The 22328-nt window shown below is 47.9% G+C and overlaps 1 protein-coding gene and 1 pseudogene across 2 annotated transcripts; both read left to right on the top strand.

Annotated features, from left to right (window-relative positions):
- The first annotated feature begins 2184 nt into the window (after positions 1-2184).
- Positions 2185-4407, top strand: SEPHS2 (selenophosphate synthetase 2). The gene is made up of 2 exons (XM_035267405.3): positions 2185-2224; positions 2340-4407. The coding sequence occupies exon 2, from the start codon at positions 2345-2347 to the stop codon at positions 3686-3688; it is 1344 nt and encodes a 447-aa protein (XP_035123296.1). The 5' UTR covers positions 2185-2224; positions 2340-2344; the 3' UTR covers positions 3689-4407.
- Positions 4408-14130: 9723 nt separating this feature from the next.
- On the top strand, positions 14131-16340 carry LOC100390423 (C-terminal-binding protein 2 pseudogene; annotated as a pseudogene). Its single transcript, XR_013524778.1, has one exon. The product of XR_013524778.1 is annotated as a C-terminal-binding protein 2 pseudogene (transcript).
- The last annotated feature ends 5988 nt before the right edge of the window (positions 16341-22328 follow it).

The raw sequence follows: 22328 nt of genomic DNA, 5'->3' as shown, positions 1-22328 counted from the left end.
ATTAACCACTTTAAACACTCAAAATATTGATCGGCCATTATTGAAACCCATTTTAGGAATGAAGTAATATTCCTTGTTCCCTCTTTTTCTTTTTTCCCCTTCTTTTTCTCTTTTTCCCTCAAAAAAATAAAATAAAAATAAAAAGAAAAGGAGAATTCAAGAATTAATAATTAGAATTATAAAAAAGAACAAATTGTGCTAAGTGCCAAGAGGGAGAAGTTCAAAGAACTAAGAGAATGTATAACCAGCAGTACCTGACCTAGTCACTTTTTAACTCAGGTGAGGTGAGTACAGACGTAATACAATGTTTTCCTCTTTCCCTCAGAGATAGAGGATCCTTTCCCTGTGCAATAGGCCGAACATTTTGCAAAACACTTCTCAGCTGAGGTTTCCTATGGTCCTTCCTCGAGATCCTAAGAAGAGATTGTGACATTGGTTTAACAGAAGTGGAGACTAAGGTGCAGAGAGGCTATTTATCACTTCCTCAAGGTCAGTCAGCTCACCGATAGTAATGCAGACATCAATCAGACAATCTATTGCTTCCACATCTATTTTCCCACTCTATCATGTTTTCTTTTTGTTTTTAAAATTCTGAAACATAGCATACTTACAAAAATAGTATGGGAAAATATCTATGTATTTAAAGAACAATCATGTACCATGTACCCACCACCAGCCCAAGGAACAGAATTAAACATAGCCCAGAAGCCCCCTATGTAGCCCTCCCCAGAAATAGCCTCTATGCTGCGTTGTGTTTATTCTCTTGTCTTTTTTTCATTTTTTTTTGAGATGGAGTTTCGCTCTTGTTACCCAGGCTGGAGTGCAATGGCGCGATCTCGGCTCACCACAACCTCCACCTCCTGGGTTCAAGCAATTCTACTGCCTCAGCCTCCCAAGTAGCTGGGACTACAGGCGCGTGCCACCATGCCCAGCTAATTTTTGTATTTTTAGTAGAGACAGGGTTTCACCATGTTGACTAGGATGGTCTCGATCTGTTGGCTTCGTGATCCACCCGCCTCGGCCTCCCAAAGTGCTGGGATGTTAGGCGTAAGCCACCGCGCCTGGCCTCTCTTGTCTTTTAAAAAAGTTTTTATCAGCTGGGCATGGTGGCTCATGCCTGTAATCTAAGCACTTTGGGAGGCTGAGGCTGACGGATCACCTGAGGTCAGGAGTTCAAGACCAGGCTGGCCAACATGGTGAAACCCCATCTCTACTAAAAACACAAAAATTAGCTAAGTGTGGTGGCAGGTGCCTGTAATCCCAGCTTCTCGGGAGGCTAAGGCAGGAGAATCGATTGAACCTGGGAGGCAGAGGTTTTAATAGATATTGCCAAACTGCCCTCCATGGCTATATAAAATTGATATATATATTAACTTACAGAGATATAGAAATGTTAGAATAGACTAGTCCTGGGTAACCCACTCTGTTCCACAGATGGATGACTCACGGGAAAGCGACTCCCACAGACAGCTGGTGGGAAACACTATTAGAATCCATTCAGGTGTCTGGACTTCCGGTCCTAAATCAATCCCTCTCTCCTTTTTTTCTTTCCTCCCTCCCTCCCTCCCTCCCTCCCTCCCTTCCTTTCTTTGTGTGTGGGGTGTTTGTTATTGTTGTTTGCTTTTTTAGAGACAAGGTCTCACTCTGTCCCCCAGACTGGAGTGCAGTGGCGTGGTCACAGCTCACTGCAGCCTCAACCTCCTGAGTTCTAGAGTTCTTAAAGTCCATGTTAACATTTCCTTATATTAATGCTGCCTGCAGTTTGCTTACTTAATGGTAGCAGTTTAATTTCTAATTTCTTATTCTTTCTGTTTTTTTCCCTTGGACTATTTGGCCACCCTAGATCCATCACGTTCTGCCAAGTGCCCCTTGGGATAATCCTGCCGGTCATGAGGTTTGCCAAGTGACCGATCTTCCCTCGTCTACAATTTGCTAGATTTGGTAAAGTGACTCGAAGAGAGCAGAGTTCCACCAGCCACTGCCAAGAAACTATTTAAATATCAAGGTGAAGGAAACGAAAGCACGTGACGTTCCGCAATGCCGAAGCAAGCGGTTTTGCAAGCCCGGGGTTGTTGCGCCTTTTAGAGTCTAAGAAGCCCGCCTCTTGGTGGCGGAGTTTCATTGGGTGTTGCATCTGTCAATCACTAGGGTTATAAATAAGGGAGCCCGGCGGCTCCTCTATCCGGAAGACCTGGAAGGTTGTGTGCGGCGTGAGTCTGAAGCTGTGAGTAGTGCCGGGGAGAATCCCTGCGGGTAATATGTGACTTTTGCTTCATGTTAACCTGAGTGGAAAATAAAAGGGCCCTTTCCTCTTCTCCCCTCCCTTCCCTGTCGGGCAGGCGCGATGGCGGAAGCCTCGGCGACGGGCGTTTGCGGAGAGGCCATGGCGGCTATGGCAGCTGCGGAAGGCTCTTCGGGCCCGGCGGGCTTAACTCCGGGCCGGAACTTCTCCAACTACCGGCCCTTCGAGCCCCAGGCATTGGGCCTCAGCCCGAGCTGGCGGCTGACGGGCTTCTCTGGCATGAAGGGCTGAGGCTGCAAAGTCCCGCAGGAGACACTGCTCAAACTCCTGGCGGGACTGACGCGGCCGGACGTGCGGCCCCCACTGGGCCGGGGCCTGGTGGGCGGTCAGGAAGAGGCGTCGCAGGAAACGGGAGCGGGCCCCAGCCCCACTTTTCCAGCCCTGGGCATTGGGATGGACTCCTGCGTCATCCCCCTGAGGCATGGGGGCCTGTCGCTGGTGCAGACCACGGACTTCTTTTACCCCTTGGTGGAAGATCCCTACATGATGGGGCGCATAGCTTGTGCCAACGTGCTGAGTGACCTCTACGCCATGGGCATTACTGAGTGTGACAACATGTTGATGTTACTCAGCGTCAGCCAGAGTATGAGTGAGGAGGAACGCGAAAAGGTAACGCCGCTGATGGTCAAAGGCTTTCGGGATGCGGCTGAGGAAGGAGGGACTGCAGTGACCGGTGGGCAAACTGTGGTCAACCCTTGGATTATAATCGGTGGAGTTGCCACTGTGGTATGCCAGCCAAATGAATTCATAATGCCCGACAGCGCGGTGGTTGGGGATGTGTTGGTGTTAACCAAACCGTTAGGAACCCAGGTTGCCGTCAATGCCCACCAATGGCTGGATAATCCTGAAAGATGGAATAAAGTAAAAATGGTGATCTCCAGAGAAGAGGTGGAGCTGGCGTATCAGGAAGCCATGTTCAATATGGCTACCCTCAACAGAACTGCTGCAGGTTTAATGCACACATTTAATGCCCATGCGGCCACAGATATCACAGGCTTTGGCATTCTAGGACACTCCCAGAACCTAGCGAAACAACAAAGAAACGAAGTGTCCTTTGTTATTCATAATCTGCCAATAATTGCCAAGATGGCTGCCGTCAGCAAGGCCAGTGGACGGTTTGGGCTTCTTCAAGGAACCTCGGCGGAAACCTCTGGGGGATTACTCATTTGTCTGCCTAGAGAACAGGCGGCTCGCTTTTGTTCTGAAATCAAATCCTCCAAGTATGGAGAGGGTCACCAAGCGTGGATCGTTGGCATTGTGGAAAAGGGAAACCGAACGGCCCGGATCATTGACAAGCCGCGAGTTATTGAAGTCCTACCTCGTGGAGCCACAGCTGCAGCTCTTGCTCCTGACAATTCAAATGCCTCCTCTGAGCCTTGCTCCTGAGATGAAAGAACAGAAGCTGTTTGGACCGTAGAGCTGTTGTACACAATTACGGGTGGTTCTCAAGAGTTGATTTTAAGAAATTTCCAAAGGCGGCTGCCTGCATAGTGGTTCCAGCTGCCCTTTCTAGGTGATTGGAATCAGCCCATCAAAAGCAGCCTTTATGTACATTCGGAGGCCAGAGTAACACTTTGTGGGGGATGTTTGGTCATGCTTGGGTAGAGAAGGAGCAAAAATACCCCTGTTTTTTCTTTCCAAAGTAAGATGAGGCTATTCCAGGTTGAGGGATTTTTCTTTGCACTGAGTTGATTAATTTCTGCACAGGGATTGAGATGATTTATTAAAACCACACACAAATTGGAAAATGAAAAAATTTACATCAGAAGCAAATGAGTTTTGGACCAATACTGTTGATAAATCTAAATTGTTAAGAGAGAGCTTATAATGCAACGTCAAAATCTTTATTAGACTGTTCTGAGTACTGGCTCTTTCCTGCTCTGGACAAGAATTGAGCAGCTTGTCATGACTGGGAAAGGAGGACCTGCAGCCATCTGGCTTGGTCTCTGTTAATGACGTCTCTCCCTCCAAACCCCATTAAGGACTGGGAGAGGCAGAGCAAGCCTCAGAGCCCAGGCCTTGGCGGTTATTAAGATGTTAAGTTGTTTGCTACAAATTTTGGTGGTTTGATCAATAAAGAGTAATTTCTTCCTAAATAAATAAAACTCTTCTGGCTAATGTTTGGCTATTTGAAATTCTACACAGTCTTATAAAACGAACCAGCCAATACATTGAATCTGGCATAGCAGAGAGTGTTTTCCCTGATCCTGGTGGATTAGGGGATCTAACACCCAGATTTAGGGTTGCACCTTCCACCTCAGATGACAGAAAAGGACTCAAAACAGGCATAAGCCCCAAAGGTTAGAGGGTGGGGCAGGAAATAGCAAAAGTGTCAACAATTCTTGAAAGATGGAAAGGAGATGGAAGAGGGGTAGCTGATTTAGAGGAGTCCTTCATAGTAGGGAAAGACAAACAAGATGTGTTCAGAAGATGGGGTTAAGGGCTGGGGATAACAGATACCGGTTGAAAGTTTAAACACAGTAATTAGATCTCTAGCATTCTCGAAACCCTTATCACCACACAGCCAGATGACAGCCTCTCACCTATGCAGGTAAAGCTGGGAACAGCAGAGGATAGGGATCCTAACTGAAAATAATAAAAATTTAAAATGAGGGCTGGGTGCAGTGGCTCACGCCTATAATCCGAGCACTTTGGGAGGCCGAGGCGGGTGGATCACAAGGTCAAGAGATCGAGACTGTCCTGGTCAACATGGTGAAACCCTGTCTCTACTAAAAATACAAAAATTAGCTGGGCATGGTGGTGTGTTCCTGTAGTCCCAGCTACTCGGGAGGCTGAGGCAGGAGAATTGCTTGAACCCAGGAGGCGGAGGTTGTGGTGAGCCGAGATCGTGCCATTGCACTCCAGCCTGGGTAACGAGCGAAACTCCGTCTCAAAAATTAAAAAAAAAAAAATTAAAATGAGATTGCCCAGCCCCTTCCTCATTTAGCTATTAGAATCCCTGGCCCGGTGGCTCACGCCTATAGTCCTAGCACTTTGGGAGGCCAAGGTGGGCAGATCACTTGAGCTCAGGACTTTGAGACCAGCCTGGCCAGTGTGACAAACCCAGTCTGCTAAAAAAAAAAAAAAAAAAAAAAAAAAGCAAAAATACCCAGGTGTGATGGCTTACACCTGTAGTCCCAGCTACTAGGGAGGCTGAGGTGGGAGAACATTGAAACCGAAAGGCAGAGGTTGCAGTGAGCAAACACTGCAGTCCAGCCGGGGTGATAGGAGTGAAACCCTGTCTCAAAACAAAAACAACGGCTGGCTGCAGTGGCTCATGCCTGTCATCCCAGCACTTTGGGAGGCTGAGGTGGATGGACCACGAGGTTAGGAGTTCACGACCATCCTGGCCAACATGGTAAAACACTGTCTCTACTAAAAAAATACATATATATAAATTAGCCGGAATAGTGGTGGGCCTCTGTAATTCCAGCTACTTGGGAGGCTGAAGCAGAGAATTGCTTGAACCCAGGAAGTAGAGGTTGCAGTGAGCCGAGGTTGCACCACTGCATTCCAGCCTGAGTGACAGAGCAAGACGCTGTCTCAAAAAAGCCCAAAGTCACTACCGCAAGGCCTCCCAGGTGAAAGGCTTTACTGAATGAAGTTAAGCTTTCTATTTATTTTTTGAGACAGAGTCTTGCTTTGTCGCTCAGGCTGGAGTATAGTGGTGCGATCTCAGCTCATTGCAACCTCCACGTCCTGGGTTCAAGTGATTCTCCTGCCTCAGCCTCCCCAGTAGATGAGATTACATTGGGTGCCACCATGCCTGGTGAATTTTGTGTTTTCAGTACGGACAAGGTTTCGCCGTGTGGGTCAGGCTGGTCTCGAGCTCCTGATGTCAAGCAGTCCGCCCACCTCAGCCTCCCCAAGTGCTGGGATTACAGGTGTGAGCCACTGTGCCCAGCTGATGTTAAGCTTTTTAATGCCTCATTCTTTTTATTATTATTTTTTATTGTATTTTAGGTTTTGGGGTACATGTGAAGAACATGTAAGATTGTTGCATAGGTACACACATGGCAGTGTGATTTGCTGCCTTCCTCCCCATGCCTCATTCTTAAATATGAGCAGTGAAGGATCACCAGATATGTGAGGAGAGCCTCCAACTTAAAATAAACAGAAAAAGGAAACACAGAGGGACAATATAGGGAGTAGGAAAAAAGATTTAAAAACATCCACAAGCAATAATTAAAAGAACCACCCACTTAGAATATAAAGATAAAACGAAAACTTGAAAGTTTTTAGTAGGGAACACCTGTAATCCTAGCACTTAGGTATTTGTCCTAATGCTCTCCTTCCCCTATCCCCCCAGCCCTGATAGGCCCTGGTGTGTGATGTTCCCCTCCCTGTGTCCATGTGTTCTCATTGTTCAACTCCCACTTATGAGTGAGAACATGCAGTGTTTGGTTTTCTGTTCCTGTGTTAGTTTGCTGAGAATGATGCTATAATCCCAGCACTTTGGGAGGCCAAGACAGGTGGATCACTTGAGGTCCGGAGTTCGAGATTAGCCTGAAGAAACACCATCTCTACTAAAAATACAAAATTAGCCAGGTGTGGTGGAGCATACCTATAATCCCATCTACTCAGGAGGCTGAGGCAGGAGAGTCACTTGAACCCGGGAGATAGAGGTTGTGGTGAACCAAGATCACAACATTGCACTCCAGCCTGGGCAACAAGAGTGAAACTCCATGTTTTTTGTTTGTTTTTTTGTTTTTTTTTGAGATGGAGTTTCACTGTTGTTACCCAGGCTGGAGTGCAATGGCATGATCTCGGCTCACCGCCACCTCCGCCTTCTGGGTTCAAGCAATTCTCCTGCCTCAGCCTCCGGAGTAGCTGGGATTACAGGCCCGCACCACCATGCCCAGCTAATTTTTGTATTTTTAGTAGAGACGGGGTTTCACCTTGTTGACCAGGATGGTCTAGATCTCTTGACCTTGTGATCCACCCGCCTTGGCCTCCCAAAGTGCTGGGATTATAGGTGTGAGCCACCGCGCCCGGCCCGAAGCTCCATGTTTAGAAAAAAAAAAAGGCTTGGTGACACGCACCTGTAATCCCAGCTACTCAGGAGGCTGAGGCAGGAGAGTCACTTGAACCCAGGAGGTGGAGGTTTCAGTGAGCCGAGATCACACCATTGTACTCTAGCCTGGATGACAAGAGCAAAACTTCATCTCCAAAAGAAAAAAATTTTTAGTACGAGACAAAGTGGCATAAATTTATCAAAAAGGGGCTCCAAAAGGCTGGGCGCAGTACCTCACACCTGTAATCCCAGCGCTTTGGGAGGCCGAGGCAGACTTGAGCCCATGAGTTCAAGACCAACCTGGGCAACACGGTGAAACCCTATCTCTACAAAAAATACGAAAATCAGAGCAGGGCATGGTGGTGTGGACTTGTAGTCCAGCTTCTCTGGAGGCTGAGGTGGGAGGATCACCTGATCCTGGGAAGTGGAGGCTGCAGTGAGCTGAGATTGTACCACTGCACTCTAGCCTAGGTGACATAGCGAGACACTTTCTCAAAAACTAAATAAGAAAATAGCCCATATAGTCATAAAAAGAATGAGATCATGTCCTTTGCGGGGACATGGATAAAGCTTTATTCATCATTCTCAGCAAACTAACACAGGAACAGAAAACCAAACACTGCATGTTCTCACTCATAAGTGGGAGTTGAACAATGAGAACACATGGACACAGGGAGGGGAACATCACACACCAGGGCCTATCAGGGCTGGGGGGATAGGGGAAGGAGAGCATTAGGACAAATACCTAATGCATGCAGGGCTTAAAACCTAGATGACAGGTTGATGGGTGCAGCAAACCACCATGGCACAGTATACCTATGTAACAGGCCTGCGCATTCTGCACATGTAGCCCAGAACTTAAAGTAAAAAAAAAAAAAGTAGCCCAAAAAGATGTACAATAAAAGAAAATCTACGAAGATCAAATGAGGCAGGAGGTTCAACATCTAAATGGAGCTCTAGAATAAGGCAGTAAAGCAGATGGAAAAAAAAGAGATTGTCGAAGTTTTCTAGAACTTAAAAGTTGTAAACCACATACCTCTTGAATTCCTAGCATACTGCATTTCAAAAGACCCATGCTAATTGTATTAAATTTCAAAATGCCAGGTATGAAGAAGAGACCCTGAAATAATGATAGCAGATGTTTATATAGTGCATACTCTGTGCCAGGAAGTGAGTGCTTAGTATCTATTAACCCAGTCTTCCAAAAACTCCATTTTGCAAATGAGGAAGCTGAGGTACAAGGAGATTAAGAAATTTGTCCAAGGTTGCATAGGCAGTCTGACTCCAGAACCCATGCTTCTGATCACTATGATCACACACGAAGATGTGGAAATAAGAATGACATCAGGGCTGGGCGTGGTGGCTCACGCCTGTAATCCAAGCACTTTGGAGGCCAAGGCGGGTGGATCACCTGAGGTTGGGAGTTCAAGACCAGCCTGACCAACACGGTGAAACTACGCCTTAAAAGAAAAAAAAAAAAATGACATCAGACTTCACAACCTCAAATCGGAAGCTAAAAAACAATAGAATGCCAGGTGCGATGGCTCACACCCGTATTTCCAGCACTTTGGTAAGCCGAGCTGGGAGGATCACTTGAGCCTAGGAGTTTGTGAGCAGCCTGGGCAATACTGTGAGATCCTACTGCTACAGAAAATTAGAAAATTAAGTTTAGCAAGGCGTGGTGGCATGTGCCTGAGGCCAAGGCATGAGGATTGTTTGAGCAACAGAGTAAGACCCTGTCTTAGAAAAATAAATAATAGCTGGGTGCGGTGGCTCAATCCTGTAATCCCAGCACTTTGGGAGGCCGAGGCAGGTGGATCACGAGGTCAAGAGATCCAGACCATACTGGTCAACATGGTGAAACCCTGTCTCTACTAAAAATACAAAAAATTAGCTCGGCATGGTGGCACATGCCTGTAATCCCAGCTACTCAGGAGGCTGGAGAATTGCCTGAACCCAGGAGGCGGAGGTTGCGGTGAGCCGAGATCGCGCCATTGCTCTCCAACCTGGCTAACAAGAGTGAAACTCCGTCTCAAAAAAAAAAAAGAAAGAAAGAAAGAAAAATAAATAAATAAATAAATAAATAACATGGCCGGGCGTGGTGGCTCATGCCTGTAACCATAGCACTTTGGGAGGCTGAAGCGGGCAGATCACGAGGACAGGAGTCCAAGACCAGCCTGACCAATATGGTGAAACCCCGTCTCTACTAAAATACAAAAATTAGCAAGGCATGGCAGAGCATGCCTGTAATCCCCGCTACTCAGGAGGCTGAGGCAGGAGAATCACCTGAACCCAGGAGGTGGAGCTGAGATCACGCCACTCCACCCTCAACAGAGCAAGACTCCATCTAAAAAGGAAAAAAAAAAAATTTAAAAACACACACAAAAATAAAGCAATGCCTTCAAGATTCTGAGGGTAAACAATAATCTATATAGAAGTCTATAGCAAGCCACATTTTTCAAATAAGTAGAATAAAGTTACTCGGGGCAGGAAGGGTATCTAAATGCCTTCATCCCATGTTCTTTTTCTCAAGAGACTACTGGAAGATGTGCTCCAACAAAACAAGGAAGCAGGCCAGGCATGCTGGCTCACGCCTGTAATCCCAACACTTTGGGAAGCCGAGGCGGGCGGATCAGGAGGTCAAGAGATCGAGATCATCCTGGCCAACATGGTGAAACCCTGTCTCTACTCAAAAAATATAAAAATTCCCTGGGCATGGTGGCTCACATGGTGGCTCGGGAGGCTGAGGCAGGAGAATTGCTTGAACCCGGGAGGCAGAGGTTGCAGTGAGCCAAGATCGTGCCACTGCACTCCAGCCTGGCGCCTGACAACAGAGCTAGACTCTGTCTCAAAAAAAAAAATAGAAAGAAAAAAGAAAAATAGCAAATGACAACCAAAAAATGAAGCAACTCAGCCAAAAATAGCTCTGTAAAACAAATCAACATACCAACTCCAGCCAAAAACAACCTTATAGCACAAATGAAACATAGTCATACTATAGCATTCAACATTGAATTTTTTTTTTGAGACGGAGTCTCACTGTGTCACCCAGGCTAGAGTGCAGTGGCGTGATCTCAGCTCACTGCAACCTCAACCTGCTGAGTTCCAGCGATTCTCCTGCCTCAGCCTCCCAAGTAGCTGGGATTATAGGCGGATGCCACCACGTGTGGCTAATTTTTGTATTTTTAGTAGAGACGGGGTTTCACCATGTTGGCCAGGCTGGTCTCTAACTCCTAATATCAAGTGATCTGCCTGCCTCAGCTTCCCAAAGTGATCCTAGGATTATAGGCATGAACCACTGCCCCTGGCCAACACTGAATATTTACATAGCCAATTATGTAAATACTATTAACATCAACAACAAAAAATAGGTAAATCAATTCCATCAACTTCTACTGCTCAAAGGGCTTAAATAGCTTTCCTGGCAATTCCCCATCCCTGCTACAGATCTCCAACATCATCTCACAGCACTCCCTCTACCCCTCTCATTACCTGCTGGCCCATCAGCCTTCCCTGGGACTTCAAACAAATCAAGATCCTTTGTGCTTGGAGTTCCCTCTGTTTGGAACCTCACCTCAGACTCACCTGACTGGCTCGTTCTCAGTCTCGGTTCACATGAAACCTCTTCATAAAAGCCCTCTCTCACCTCCCAGCCAACATGCAGCCACTCTCCAATGCATCACCCTGTTTATTTGCTTCATAGCTCTTATCCTAACCTATAATTCCCTTGAGAATGTGTTAGTTCACTTCAGAATTGTCCCCTTCTGCTAGTATGTAGGCGCCAGGATGGTAGGGATATTCAGTATCCCCAGCAGCTAGAACAGTGCCTGGCCCATAGTTACTGCTCAAAATATACTGAATGAATGAGTGACTGACTGAGTAAGGTATGTATTAGGGACCCTAGCACCCTTTCTTTTTACTCTTCTGGGGCTCTTGGTGTCTCCTGCAATGGAAGCTGGTACTGCTTTTTCCATTTGAGACTGTAATTCAGGCTGGAGTGCAATGGCACAAACATAGTTCACTGCCACCTTGATGTCCTAGGCTCAAGTGGTCCTCCCACCTCAGCCTTCCCTGAGCAGCTGGGGCTACAGGCACACACCACCATGCTCAGCTAATTCTTTACATTTTTTTTTTTTTTTTTTTGTAGAGATGGGATCTTGCTGTGTTGCCTAGGCTTGGGCAGGGACAGTGGCTCAAGCCTGTAATCCCAGCACTTGGGTGTAGCGTCCAGCCCTACAGGGTTCTGTGAGCCTCTCCCTGCGGGTTTGAAGATGAGAAATTGTAGAAATAAAAGACACAAGACACAGAGATAGAGAAAAGAAAGTTTGGGCCCAGGGGACCACTAACCAAAACTCGGAGTTCAGCAATGGCCCCGAGTGTCCGCACACTCTGACTTTTATTGAGTACAAAAGCTGGGGGCAGGGAAGGTAGGGCGTAGGTAGGGCGTGGCCTTGGTGGTCGGTGAGTGGGGGCAGGGTAAAAGAGGGTGTGGCAGTGATAGGGTGAAGTACATCACGTGTCCTGCAGGTAGGGGCTCAGGAATTTTCTGTAGCTGAGATGAAGTGAGGGGCATAATGCATCAGCACTTTTTCCACACGTGTCACAAACACATTAAGATTTACCTTACCGCTGGGTGCAGTGGCTCACACCTGTAATCCCAGCACTTTGGGAGGCCGAGGCAGGTGGATCACAAGTTCAGGAGATCAAGACTATCCTGGCTAACACAGTGAAACCCCATCTCTACTGAAAAAAAAAAAAAGATTAGCCAGGCGTGGTGTCACGCACCTGTAGTCCCAGCTACTCGTGAGGCTAAGGTAGGAGAATCCCTTGAACTGAGGAGGCAGAGGTTGCGGTGAGCTGAGATCCAGCCATTGCATCCAGCCTGGGTGACAAAGTGAGACTCCATCTCAAAAAAAAAAAAAAAAAGATTTACATTACTTTTACTGACTAATTGTTACAAGAAAAAATGAACCAGGTGCAGAAGCGGATCATGAGATTGACATGGAACGTGACCACTGAAGACAGCATCACATAGAGACAACTAAGCCCCCGGATGTCTGTGGGTCTGCCTGACATCCATCAGGCCTTACTACAAGAGCTTGGAGAAGTGGAGTTTTCTCCTAACTCCTCCAAGGAAGGAGACATCTCAGCTATTTTGGACGTCTCCTTCCCTAGCTGGCTACACAGCGGGCACTATCCCAGCACTGGCGCTGCCGCACAGCCAAGGTGCCCTCCAGCAGCATGACAGAGGGCTTAAAGCGTCTTGACTTAGGGTCCTTCATTTCACAAAGTCGCCCCAGGTTCACACTTCTGACCTGAGACTTGAGAGGCATTAGTAAAGAATTAAGATCACCTATGAATAACTAAGAATAACTAATAACGACTATGTTTATATTTCTAGTTACGTTCTTCTTTATTATTTATAGGGAAATAGGCTGAGGCTTTTGGTTGTTGCCTCAGCACTTATGAGATCTCTCCCTACACTTGGGAGGCTGAGGCGGGCGGATCATTTGAGGTCAGGAGCTCAAGACTAGCCTGACCAACGTGGTAAAACTCCATCTCTACAAAAACAAAAAAGAAATTAGCTGGGCATGGTGGCACATGCCTGTAATCCCAGCTACTTGGGAGTCTGAGACAGGAGCATCCCTTGAACCTGGGAGGCGAAGGTTGCAGTGAACCAAGATCGAACCACTGCACTCCAGCCTGGGAGACAGAGCAAGACTCTCAAAAAAAAAAAAAAAACCCTCCCGGCTTCAAATGATCCTCCTGCCTTGGCCTCCCAAAGTGCTGGGATTACAGGCATGAGCTACTGTGCCTGATCCTATTTCCTTTTAGGAGGAAGTTTAGGAAGCCTTCTCAGAGAAGGTGGCCTTGAAACAGGGCTCTGCAGGATGGGTGGCATTTGGATCTGGATGTGCACAGAAGGGGGTGGGGCACTCCAGATGGAGGGAACTGAGGAAGCAAAGGCAGGGAGGGAAGAGTCCAGAACATCTGTCTGGACTTTAACAAGTATGTACAGGGACAAGCTGGAAAAGCAGGTTGGGAGAAGACTTCAAGGGTGTCAGGGCCTCTCTGGCCTGAATGAGCTAGGCTGGAGATTCCTAAAAGCCTCTGTCATGACTCCCCCTGAAAAATTTATGAACAAATATTCTAGCAAATTATATCTAACAAATTATAGCAGCACCTTTTCTCCCAACAGTGGAAGGATGTGCTGCAGCATGTGCATGCTCGCCTGGCCCAATCCATCCATCCTGTCATTAAACCTTTACTGGTTGGTACTGGAAAAACACCTTTGATGTGAAAAGACTCAGGCATCCTGTCTCTTGGGAGAACAGGTTCACTGGGGCACGGTGGCTGACACCTGTAGCCCCAGCACTTTGGGAGGCTGAAGCAGCGGGATCACTTGAGCTCAGAATTTCGAGGCCACAGTGAGCTGTAATTACACCACTATACTCCAGCCTGGTCAACATGGCGAGACCCTGTCTCTGCTAAAAGTACAAAAATTAGCCAGGCATGGTGGCATGTGCCTGTAGTCCTGGCCACTCTGGGGGCTGAGGCAGGAGAATCACGTGAACCTGGGAGGCAGAGGTTGCAGTGAGCCAAGATCACGCCACTGCACTCCAGCCTGGGCAATAGAGGAGACTCCATCTCAAAAAAAAAAAAAAAAAAAAGTAAAATAAGTAAATAAATATATAAAATCGAGGGGCAGGGTGGGGAGGGGACGGGAGAGGAGGGGAGCGGGGGGAGGGCGGGAGGGGGAGGGGCGGGGAGCTGGAGAGATTAAGTTTTTGTGTGTGTGTCCCTGTGTGCGTGTGTCATTTTAAGGTGGCTCGGGAGCGGCCCGGAGGAGCCGGCGGCGGCCCGAGGAGCGAGGGACGGAACCGGGAGCCATGCCGCGCTGAGGGGGGGCTGCACAGCCGCCGCCACCGCCACCGCCGCCGGGTGGGGTGGGAGGGGCGGGAGCCGCCGCCACCGCCGCCTCCTCCAGGGTGGGCGCCTTTCGCTGTGGATGCTGACCGTCCGGGACGAGGGTCTCATCACCTTAACTGGTTTTGAACCAATGAAGCTGTATTCCCTTAAAAAGACGGACAGCCCATCGTGTGGACTATAGAGTTTGTGGACAGATCTATACTGGGTTCATAGCGGCGTCATGCACGCAGACTCCTGCAAGTTCCCCTAAGTTCTTAGAGGACTGCTTTGACTTTTGATCTGAGAGTTGCAAAGTTCCATGAATAATGGCCCCTGTGGATAAGCACAAAGTCGAGAGACAGCGATTGGACAGAATTTGTGAAGGTATCCGCCCCCAGATCATGAACGGCCCCCTGCACCCCCGCCCCCTGGTGGCGCTGCTGGACGGCCGCGACTGCACGGTGGAGATGCCCATCCTGAAGGACCTGGCCACCGTGGCCTTCTGTGACGCACAGTCCACTCAGGAGATCCACGAGAAGGTTCTAAATGAAGCCGTGGGCGCCATGATGTACCACACCATCACCCTCACCAGGGAGGACCTAAAAATTTCAAGGCTCTGAGAGTGATCGCGCAGATAGGCAGCGGCTACGACAACCTGGACATCAAGGCTGCCGTCGAGCTGGGAATTGCTGTGTGCAACATCCCGTCCGCAGCCGTGGAAGAGACAGCTGACTCCACCATCTGCCACATCCTCAATCTGTACCGGAGGAACACGTGGCTGTACCAGGCCCTGCGGGAAGGCATGCGGGTTCAGAGCTGGAGCAGATCCCAGAGGTGGCCTCGGGAGCGGCCCGTATCCGTGCGGAGACACTGAGTCTCATCGGCTTCGGTCGCACGGGGCAGGCGGTTGCAGTTCGAGCCAAGGCCTTTAGATTCAGCGTCATATTTTATGACCCCTGGTCTCTCCTCTAAACCTTCTATTCAAAACTTCACTGCCAACTCACCGCCTCTTCAACTTGCCTTGCCCTAAACCACATGCCTGAGGCCACACATGTTCAGCCCTGCACCTCTTCTTCCCAGCCCCAAATCAGTCACTATCCACCCACCGGGTTGCCAAACCCTCAAAAACTGTAAGCCATTCTACCCTTTCTCCCATCCCCCATTCAAAACCAACAAAAACCTCCTTCAAAAATCTACCTTCAAAATACGTCTCCAAGACATCCATTTCTCTCCATCTTCACCCACCATCACCTGTCTCAAGTAATCATCCTCTCTTGCCTGGACAACAGTGGTAACTCATCCCCCTGCTTCTCCTCCTGCCTCCTTTGATTCTCTTTTTTTTGGAGATGTAGTCTTGGTCTGTTGCCCAGGCTGGAGTGTAGTGGTGCAATCATAGCTCCCTGCAACCTCAAACTCCTGCATTCAAGTGATCTGCCCAAGATATGATCATTCTCCTGCTTAAAACCCTCTGAGTTCAGGCGTGGTGGTTCACACCTCTAATCCCAACACTTTGGGAGGCTGAGGAGGGTGGATCAGGAGGAGATCAGGAATTTGAGACCAGCCTGACCAATACGGTGAAACCCAGTCTTTACTAAAAATACAAAAATTAGCCAGGTGTGGTTGCATGCACCTGTAATCCCAGCTACTCAGGGAGAGGCTGAGGCAGGAGAATCACTTGAATCCAGGAGGTAGAGATTGCAGTGAGCCAAGATTGCGCTACTGCATTCTAGCCTGGGCGACAGAATGAGACTTCGTCTCAAAAAACAAAAACAAAACCCTGAAGGGTTTCCATAATACTTAAAATCCAAATGAAAATCTAAAATGTGGCCAAGCACAGTGGCCCACACTTGTAATCTCTGCACTTTGGAAGGCCGAGGCAGGCAAATCACCTGAAGTCACCAATGTGGTGAAACTCCAGCTCTACTAAAAATATGAAAATTAGCCAGGCGAGGTGGTGGATGTCTGTAATCCCAGCTACTGGGGAGGCTGAGGCAGGAGAATCACTTGAACCTGGGAGGTGGCGGTTGCAGTGAGCTGAGATCGCACCACCGCACTTCAGCCTGGGCAACAGAGGGAGACTCTTGTCTACAGACACACAAAAAAATTAAAATTAAACCTGTGCTGAATTGGTTTGATCTGACCTCTTTTTACTTCTACACCATACACATCCAACCACTCTCCCTTTTGCTCACTACCTTCCTGCCACATTGCAATACGCCAAACCTTTTCTGCATGAGGCATTGGTTGTTCCCTCTGCCTAGAACTCTATTCTCCTTGATTTGTCCTCAGCTTAAATGTCACTTTCTTTAACGCAAATAATAGAAAGCCGAACTAAAAGTCGTGTGACCATTAAAGGGATTTATTTTCTTATATAGCCAGAGTCCTAAATGCGGGTACTTCTGGAACTTGCACAGTAAGTGGCTCAGCAGTGTTAGGAAGGATCAAGCTCCTTTCTATCTGGCTGACTTGCCAATTTCAGCCTGCGGACTAGGTTTAGTCTCAATCCTCTCTTCACATACCAACATCTAGAGGTAGAAACATCCTGTGTCTTTTGGGATTTTCTTTTCTTTTCTTTTTTTTTGAGACAGGGTCTCCCTCTGTCACCCACCCTGGAGTGCAGTTGGCTGATCATAGCTCACTCCTGGGCTCAAGTGATCCTCCCACCTCAACCTCCTGAGTAGCTGGGACTACAGGTGTGTGCCACCATGCCCGGCTAATTTTTTTTTAAATTTTTTTGTAGAGGGTCGCTATGTTGCCAGGTCTGGCCTCAAAAGATCCTCCTGTAACCGGGTTTTTTCTTGGATGTTGTGGGTTCTTGGCCTCCAACCTCTTAAAGAATAAGCCGTGGGGCTGCTTCAGCTGCACCGTATGCTTGCAAAGTAAAATATCAGACCCAAAAAAGTGTTGCAGAAAGACAATTTTATTTAGGTAGAGAAAAGAGAAGGAAAGGAGAAGAGAAAGGCTTCCACGAAGAGTGTGGAAGGGAATTCCAGAGGTGAAATCCGGGAGGGAGCTCCCACTGTGTGGGATGGGATTCCAGAAAGTTGGAAATCCGGCGCAGGTGAAGGAGCACAGACTTTTATCCTGGGAGAAACCCCCACCTTCCCCAAGACCCTGGGCCAATGAAAGGAGTTTCTTAGAACTTCCGCTGTAGTGATTGACTTTTAGTTTCTTCCCGTGCCCAAGAAATTCAGACATAAACCTTTGAATCTCCCGGATGGAAAGAGATGGGAGGGGGGCATGGCACCGGGAAATTCTTGCCCTTAAAGCTACCCCCACTCATGGACCCAGAAAAAGAACACATTTCGTCATTCTCCCCTCTGAACAGGAAAATTTAACTTCTGTTGGAATGGGGGCGTTGATTTTTTTAACTACTTCCTGCCGAAATGGGTGTAGAAGGGACCCTGCAGTTGAGGTTTCCTGCAGAGGGGAGCCTTTTAGGGATGCAGGTTGATTTACAGGTTTATGATAAAGCTCATGAGCCAAGGACATCCGAGGTTCCAACAGCAGGATTAATTGTGACCTTATAGTTTTATAAGCAATGAATCTGACCAGGTGGTTAAACATGAGAGGCTCAGAGTTATAAACAAGCCTAGGAGAGGACAGAGCCAGGTTTTTGAAGGTCTTTAGCCCTGTGTTTGGTTGATTCTTGAGTTTTATTCATTTTTTTTTTTTTTTTTTAAGACAGGGTTTCACCAGATTGGTCAGGCTGGTCTCGAACTCCTGACCTCAGGTGATCTGCCCGCCTCAGCCTCCCAAAGAGCTGGGATTACAGGCGTGAGCCACCATGCCTGGCTGATTCTTGAGTTTTATATTTAAAAAGCACTTAACTGGTTTACAAAATAGCAGCATTTTTTTTTTTTTAGAAAGAAACAGGTTTGTTTCCTCTTTGTTGTTAGCAGATTTAGGACTCTTATTTTTATTTTATTTATTTATTTATTATTTTTTTGAGACAGAGTTTCGCTGTTGTTACCCAGACTGGAGTGCAATGGCACGATCTCGGCTCACCGCAACCTCTGCTTTCTGGGTTCAAGCAATTCTCCTGCCTCAGCCTCCTGAGTAGCTGGGACTACAGGCGTGCACCACCATGCCCAGCTCATTTTTTGTATTTTTAGTAGAGATGGGGTTTCACCTTGTTGACCAGGATGGTCTCAATCTCTTGACCTCGTGATCCACCCGCCTCGGCCTCCCAAAGTGCTGGAATTACAGGCTTGAGCCACCGCGCCCCGCCTCTTATTTTTAAAGCTATGCAGCTAAAGAATTAAGCTGGTTTGCAGAGAGAGCTGCCCTTTGCAGACAGAATTAGCAACCTGTTTTTGTTATTAATTAACTTTTGAGATAGCTTGTAGTAACTGAATAGAGGTAACTTTCTTAATACGAGCACTAAGTTTCCAGGGCAGGAGAGAAATACTGAGAAGGCTGTGCCAGCACCCAGAAGATTGGCTTTATGGCTGGCTTTACCTGGGCTTTGTGAGGGTGATGCTTGTGCTGGGATTTGTTTCAGGCATCTTCAGTTGTGCCATTGGGTTATTTGGTTAGACACCTCAGGCCCAGGGGACCTTGGTTCCCAGGGATAGTGTGCTTTCTAGTGATTCCCTTGGCACAGCGGGCATGGATGAGGTGGTGGTCTATTTCTTTGGGGACAGTTTTTTACAACATGTCCCCTCAGACCACACTGGTAACAAGTTTTGCTAACTGGCGGCCTTTCTCTCATTTGAGCCCCTGGGGTTTGCTTGCTTGAAGGCCATAACTAAGGCAGCAGCTTTTTTCTGATTTTTCCTGTTCTTTTCGGCCTGTTTGTCTTGGTTTTGATTATAAAACACCGAGGTTGCCTGGTTTAGCAATGATTCAGACTCTGTTTTCGTTCTAAAGCCAGCTTTTGAAGCTTTCACCTGATATTTGCTGCTGACTAATAAACGTGTCCTTTAGTATTCACTGACCCTTAATAGAGTCTGGTGACAGGGGAGTGTACTTTTTTAAAGCCTTTTGCGATTGTTTAAGGAGAGCTGTTGGTTTTTTTTCCTTTTCTTTTCTTGAGTTATGGTGGATAACATTGCATAGTTCATTGGCTTTTTTCTAGTTTGCTTTAATTTCTTTTTTTTTCCTTTTTTTTTTTGAGACGGAGTTTTGCTGTTGTTATCCAGACTGGAGTGCAATGGCACGATCTCGGCTCACCGCAACCTCCGCCTTCTGGGTTCAAGCAATTCTCCTGCCTTACCCTCCTGAGTAGCTGGCATTACAGGCACGCGCCACCATGCCCAGCTAACTTTTGTATTTTTAGTAGAGACGGGGTTTCACCTCGTTGACCAGGATGGTCTCGATCTCTTGAGCTCGTGATCCACCCACCTCGGCCTCCCAAAGTGCTGGGATCATAGGCGTGAGCCACCGCACCCGACCAATTTCTTTTCTTTTTTTTTTTTTTTTTTTTAAGAGACGGGGTTTCACCATGTTGGTCACGCTGATCTCAAACTCCTGGCCGAAAGTGATCCACCCACCTCGGCCTCCCAAATTGCTGGGATTACAGGTGTGAGCCACCGCGCCCAGCCCTTCATTTCTTAAGTATTCAGGTCACGAAATGCTTACAGCTCTAGTCCCCTGTTTTGAATCTGGATCCCAGCGAGGGTCCGTGGCAGAGACTGCCTGTGTACCTGCGGGATATTTGTTTTTATTTTTTGGTGTTATTAGTTTATGTACCTGACCAAGGTACCAAGTGTCCCTAAACTTTTGAGCTTCTGCTAGAGCAGCCTCTTTTTTATCGCTGGGTAGGGTTTGATTAAGCAAAAGCGTGACATCCTTCTAGTCTAATTCGAAGGACTGACTCAGGCTCTGAAGAACGTCTATATACTTGCTGAGGTTATTTGAAAACTTTTCCAAGTTTGCCTTAATTTGCTTTAAGTTGGAAAGTGAGAAGCGGGTGTGCACTTTAGTTGGGCTAATTTTTCTCCCACTGCCTGTAGGGGGCAGAGTTTGGGCATCTGGGTAGTCTGAGATGCACTGGTTGTTTCAGCCCTCCCTGGCTCCAGGAGCCAAGGAACCCTGGTCGGCATTGGTGGAGGCAGTTGCCACAGGGAGTTTTACTTGTGGAGGTGGCCCAGAGGAGGGCTGAATACGGTAAGGGGCACAGGCCTGTCAGAGCCGAGGCTTATTCCTTAGGGAAAAGAATAATTGCATATAGAGGACCTTAAACTATTTACTCTCATAGTTACAATGCAGGTTTAATTGTAGAATGGTGTTAGAATTTATACTTTCCTTTGGAGGCCGGTTTTTCACTTAGCAGGGGTTTTTTTTTGAGACGGGAGTTTCACTCTTGTTACCCAGGCTGGAGTGCAATGGCGCGATCTCGGCTCACCGCAACCTCGGCCTCCTGGGTGCAGGCAATTCGGCTGCCTCAGCCTCCTGAGTAGCTGCGATTACAGACACGTGCCACCATGCCCAGCTAATTTTTTGTATTTTTAGTAGAGACGGGTTTTCACCATGTTGACCAGAATGGTCTCCATCTCTTGTCCTAGTGATCCACCTGCCTCGGCCTCCCAAAGTGCTGGGATTACAGGCGTGAGCCACCGCGCCCGGCCCAGCTGGGGGTATTTTGGTCACTCTGTTTGGCAGAAAGATGACCTGCTTCTTTTTTTATTTTTGTTTTTCTTTTTTCTACCCGGATTTTACAACCATTTTTTGTTTCTTTTTTCTTTTTTGAGCTGCTTCTTTTTTAAGAACTGTGTGTTAAATTGGTTCTAATTTTTCTGTATGCATTTTAATGGAGACTTGAGTTTACGAATAGAAGCACCCATTTGAAACTGAATACAAGGGATGCCCGCATCCCTGGTTAAAAAAATTACAGCCGCTTTGACCTGAGGCATTCCCCAGGTAAAATGGGTACTGAAATGAAACGTTTTCCAGCCAGTACCCTGAAATTTTGTGTGCCTAAGATGTGTGATCTATCTGATTTGAGGGCTTGCCATGAACAGGGTTTTAATTACGACCCACCAGCGTTATGGGCTCATGCCCACGGCCTCTTATGTCTTCCGGTGACCACCATGGAACAAAGGAGCTGTTAGGTTAAGTGGTTACTACCAATGTGCTTTAACGAGGCCAGTGAGGCTCAGGAGATGGGTACCAATATTTCCAGGAAAGGTCCAATGTTTGCAGGCCAGTTTATAAAACTGCTCTGCCGGGCACTGTGGCTCAAGCCAGTAATCCCAGCACTTTGGGAGGTCGAGGCGGGGGGATCACTAGGTAAAGAGATCGAGACCATCCTGGTCAAGATGGTGAAACCCCGTCTCTACTAAAAATACAAAAAATTAGCTGGGCATTGTGGCGCGTGCCTGTAATCCCAGCTACCCAGGAGGCTGAGGCAGGAGAATTGCCTGAACCCAGGAGGCGGAGGTTGCGGTGAGCCGAGATCGCGCCATTGCACTCCAGCCTGGGTAACGAGCGAAACTCCGTCTCAAAAATAAATAAATAAATAAATAACTGCTCTAGAAGGGTAAGCTTCCAGGGAGGGGCTATTAGAGCACAAAATTTAAAGAAGCAGGCTGGGCCAGGGCAGCTGCCCCGCCTATTTGAGTGCGGTTTTTTGCCCCGCCTCCTGCTGGAGGAGAAAGCCACGCCCCCGCTTTGGCGTGCGGCAGAGTGGCCAGGCCCACGTGCGCAGCTTAAGCCATGTGTGCACCCTAGGCAGGTCCCCCAGCAGCTGCCCACATAGGGACCCGCAGCTGGCATGCGAGTACCCGGGGGTAGGCCTTGTTCTGTCCCTAACTGCTGTTTTTTAACAGCCACTTCTGCAGTTTTATTCCTAACTAGAGATTCGATGTGCTGGCCAGTGAGCGAGCGAGCTGGCAAAAGCATTTTTCCTGTGGCGCTTTTTTAAGTGCTGCTGCCTTGCTTAGAGCTTCCACGGCGGAAGGCACCTCTCCCTGCTTCAGGGCTCTTCTCCCCGCCCAGCTGCGGCTTACTGCAGGGCTGGGCGGTGGACGCGCTGGTTTGTTTTGGCCAGCAAGAAGCGAAAGGCCTGAGGGCGGGGGAGCACGCTGCTCCACCCCACCGCTTTCTGAGCTTAACACTTGTTCACGTCTGCGCATGCCTGGTTTTACCCCTGGTACAAAC

The sequence above is a fragment of the Callithrix jacchus genome, chromosome 12 (genome assembly GCF_049354715.1).
Source record: "Callithrix jacchus isolate 240 chromosome 12, calJac240_pri, whole genome shotgun sequence".
In the NCBI taxonomy this organism is placed as follows: domain Eukaryota; kingdom Metazoa; phylum Chordata; class Mammalia; order Primates; family Cebidae; genus Callithrix; species Callithrix jacchus.
The sequence above is the reverse complement of the archived record's forward strand: the minus strand, read 5'-3'. Positions and strand labels throughout refer to the sequence as shown.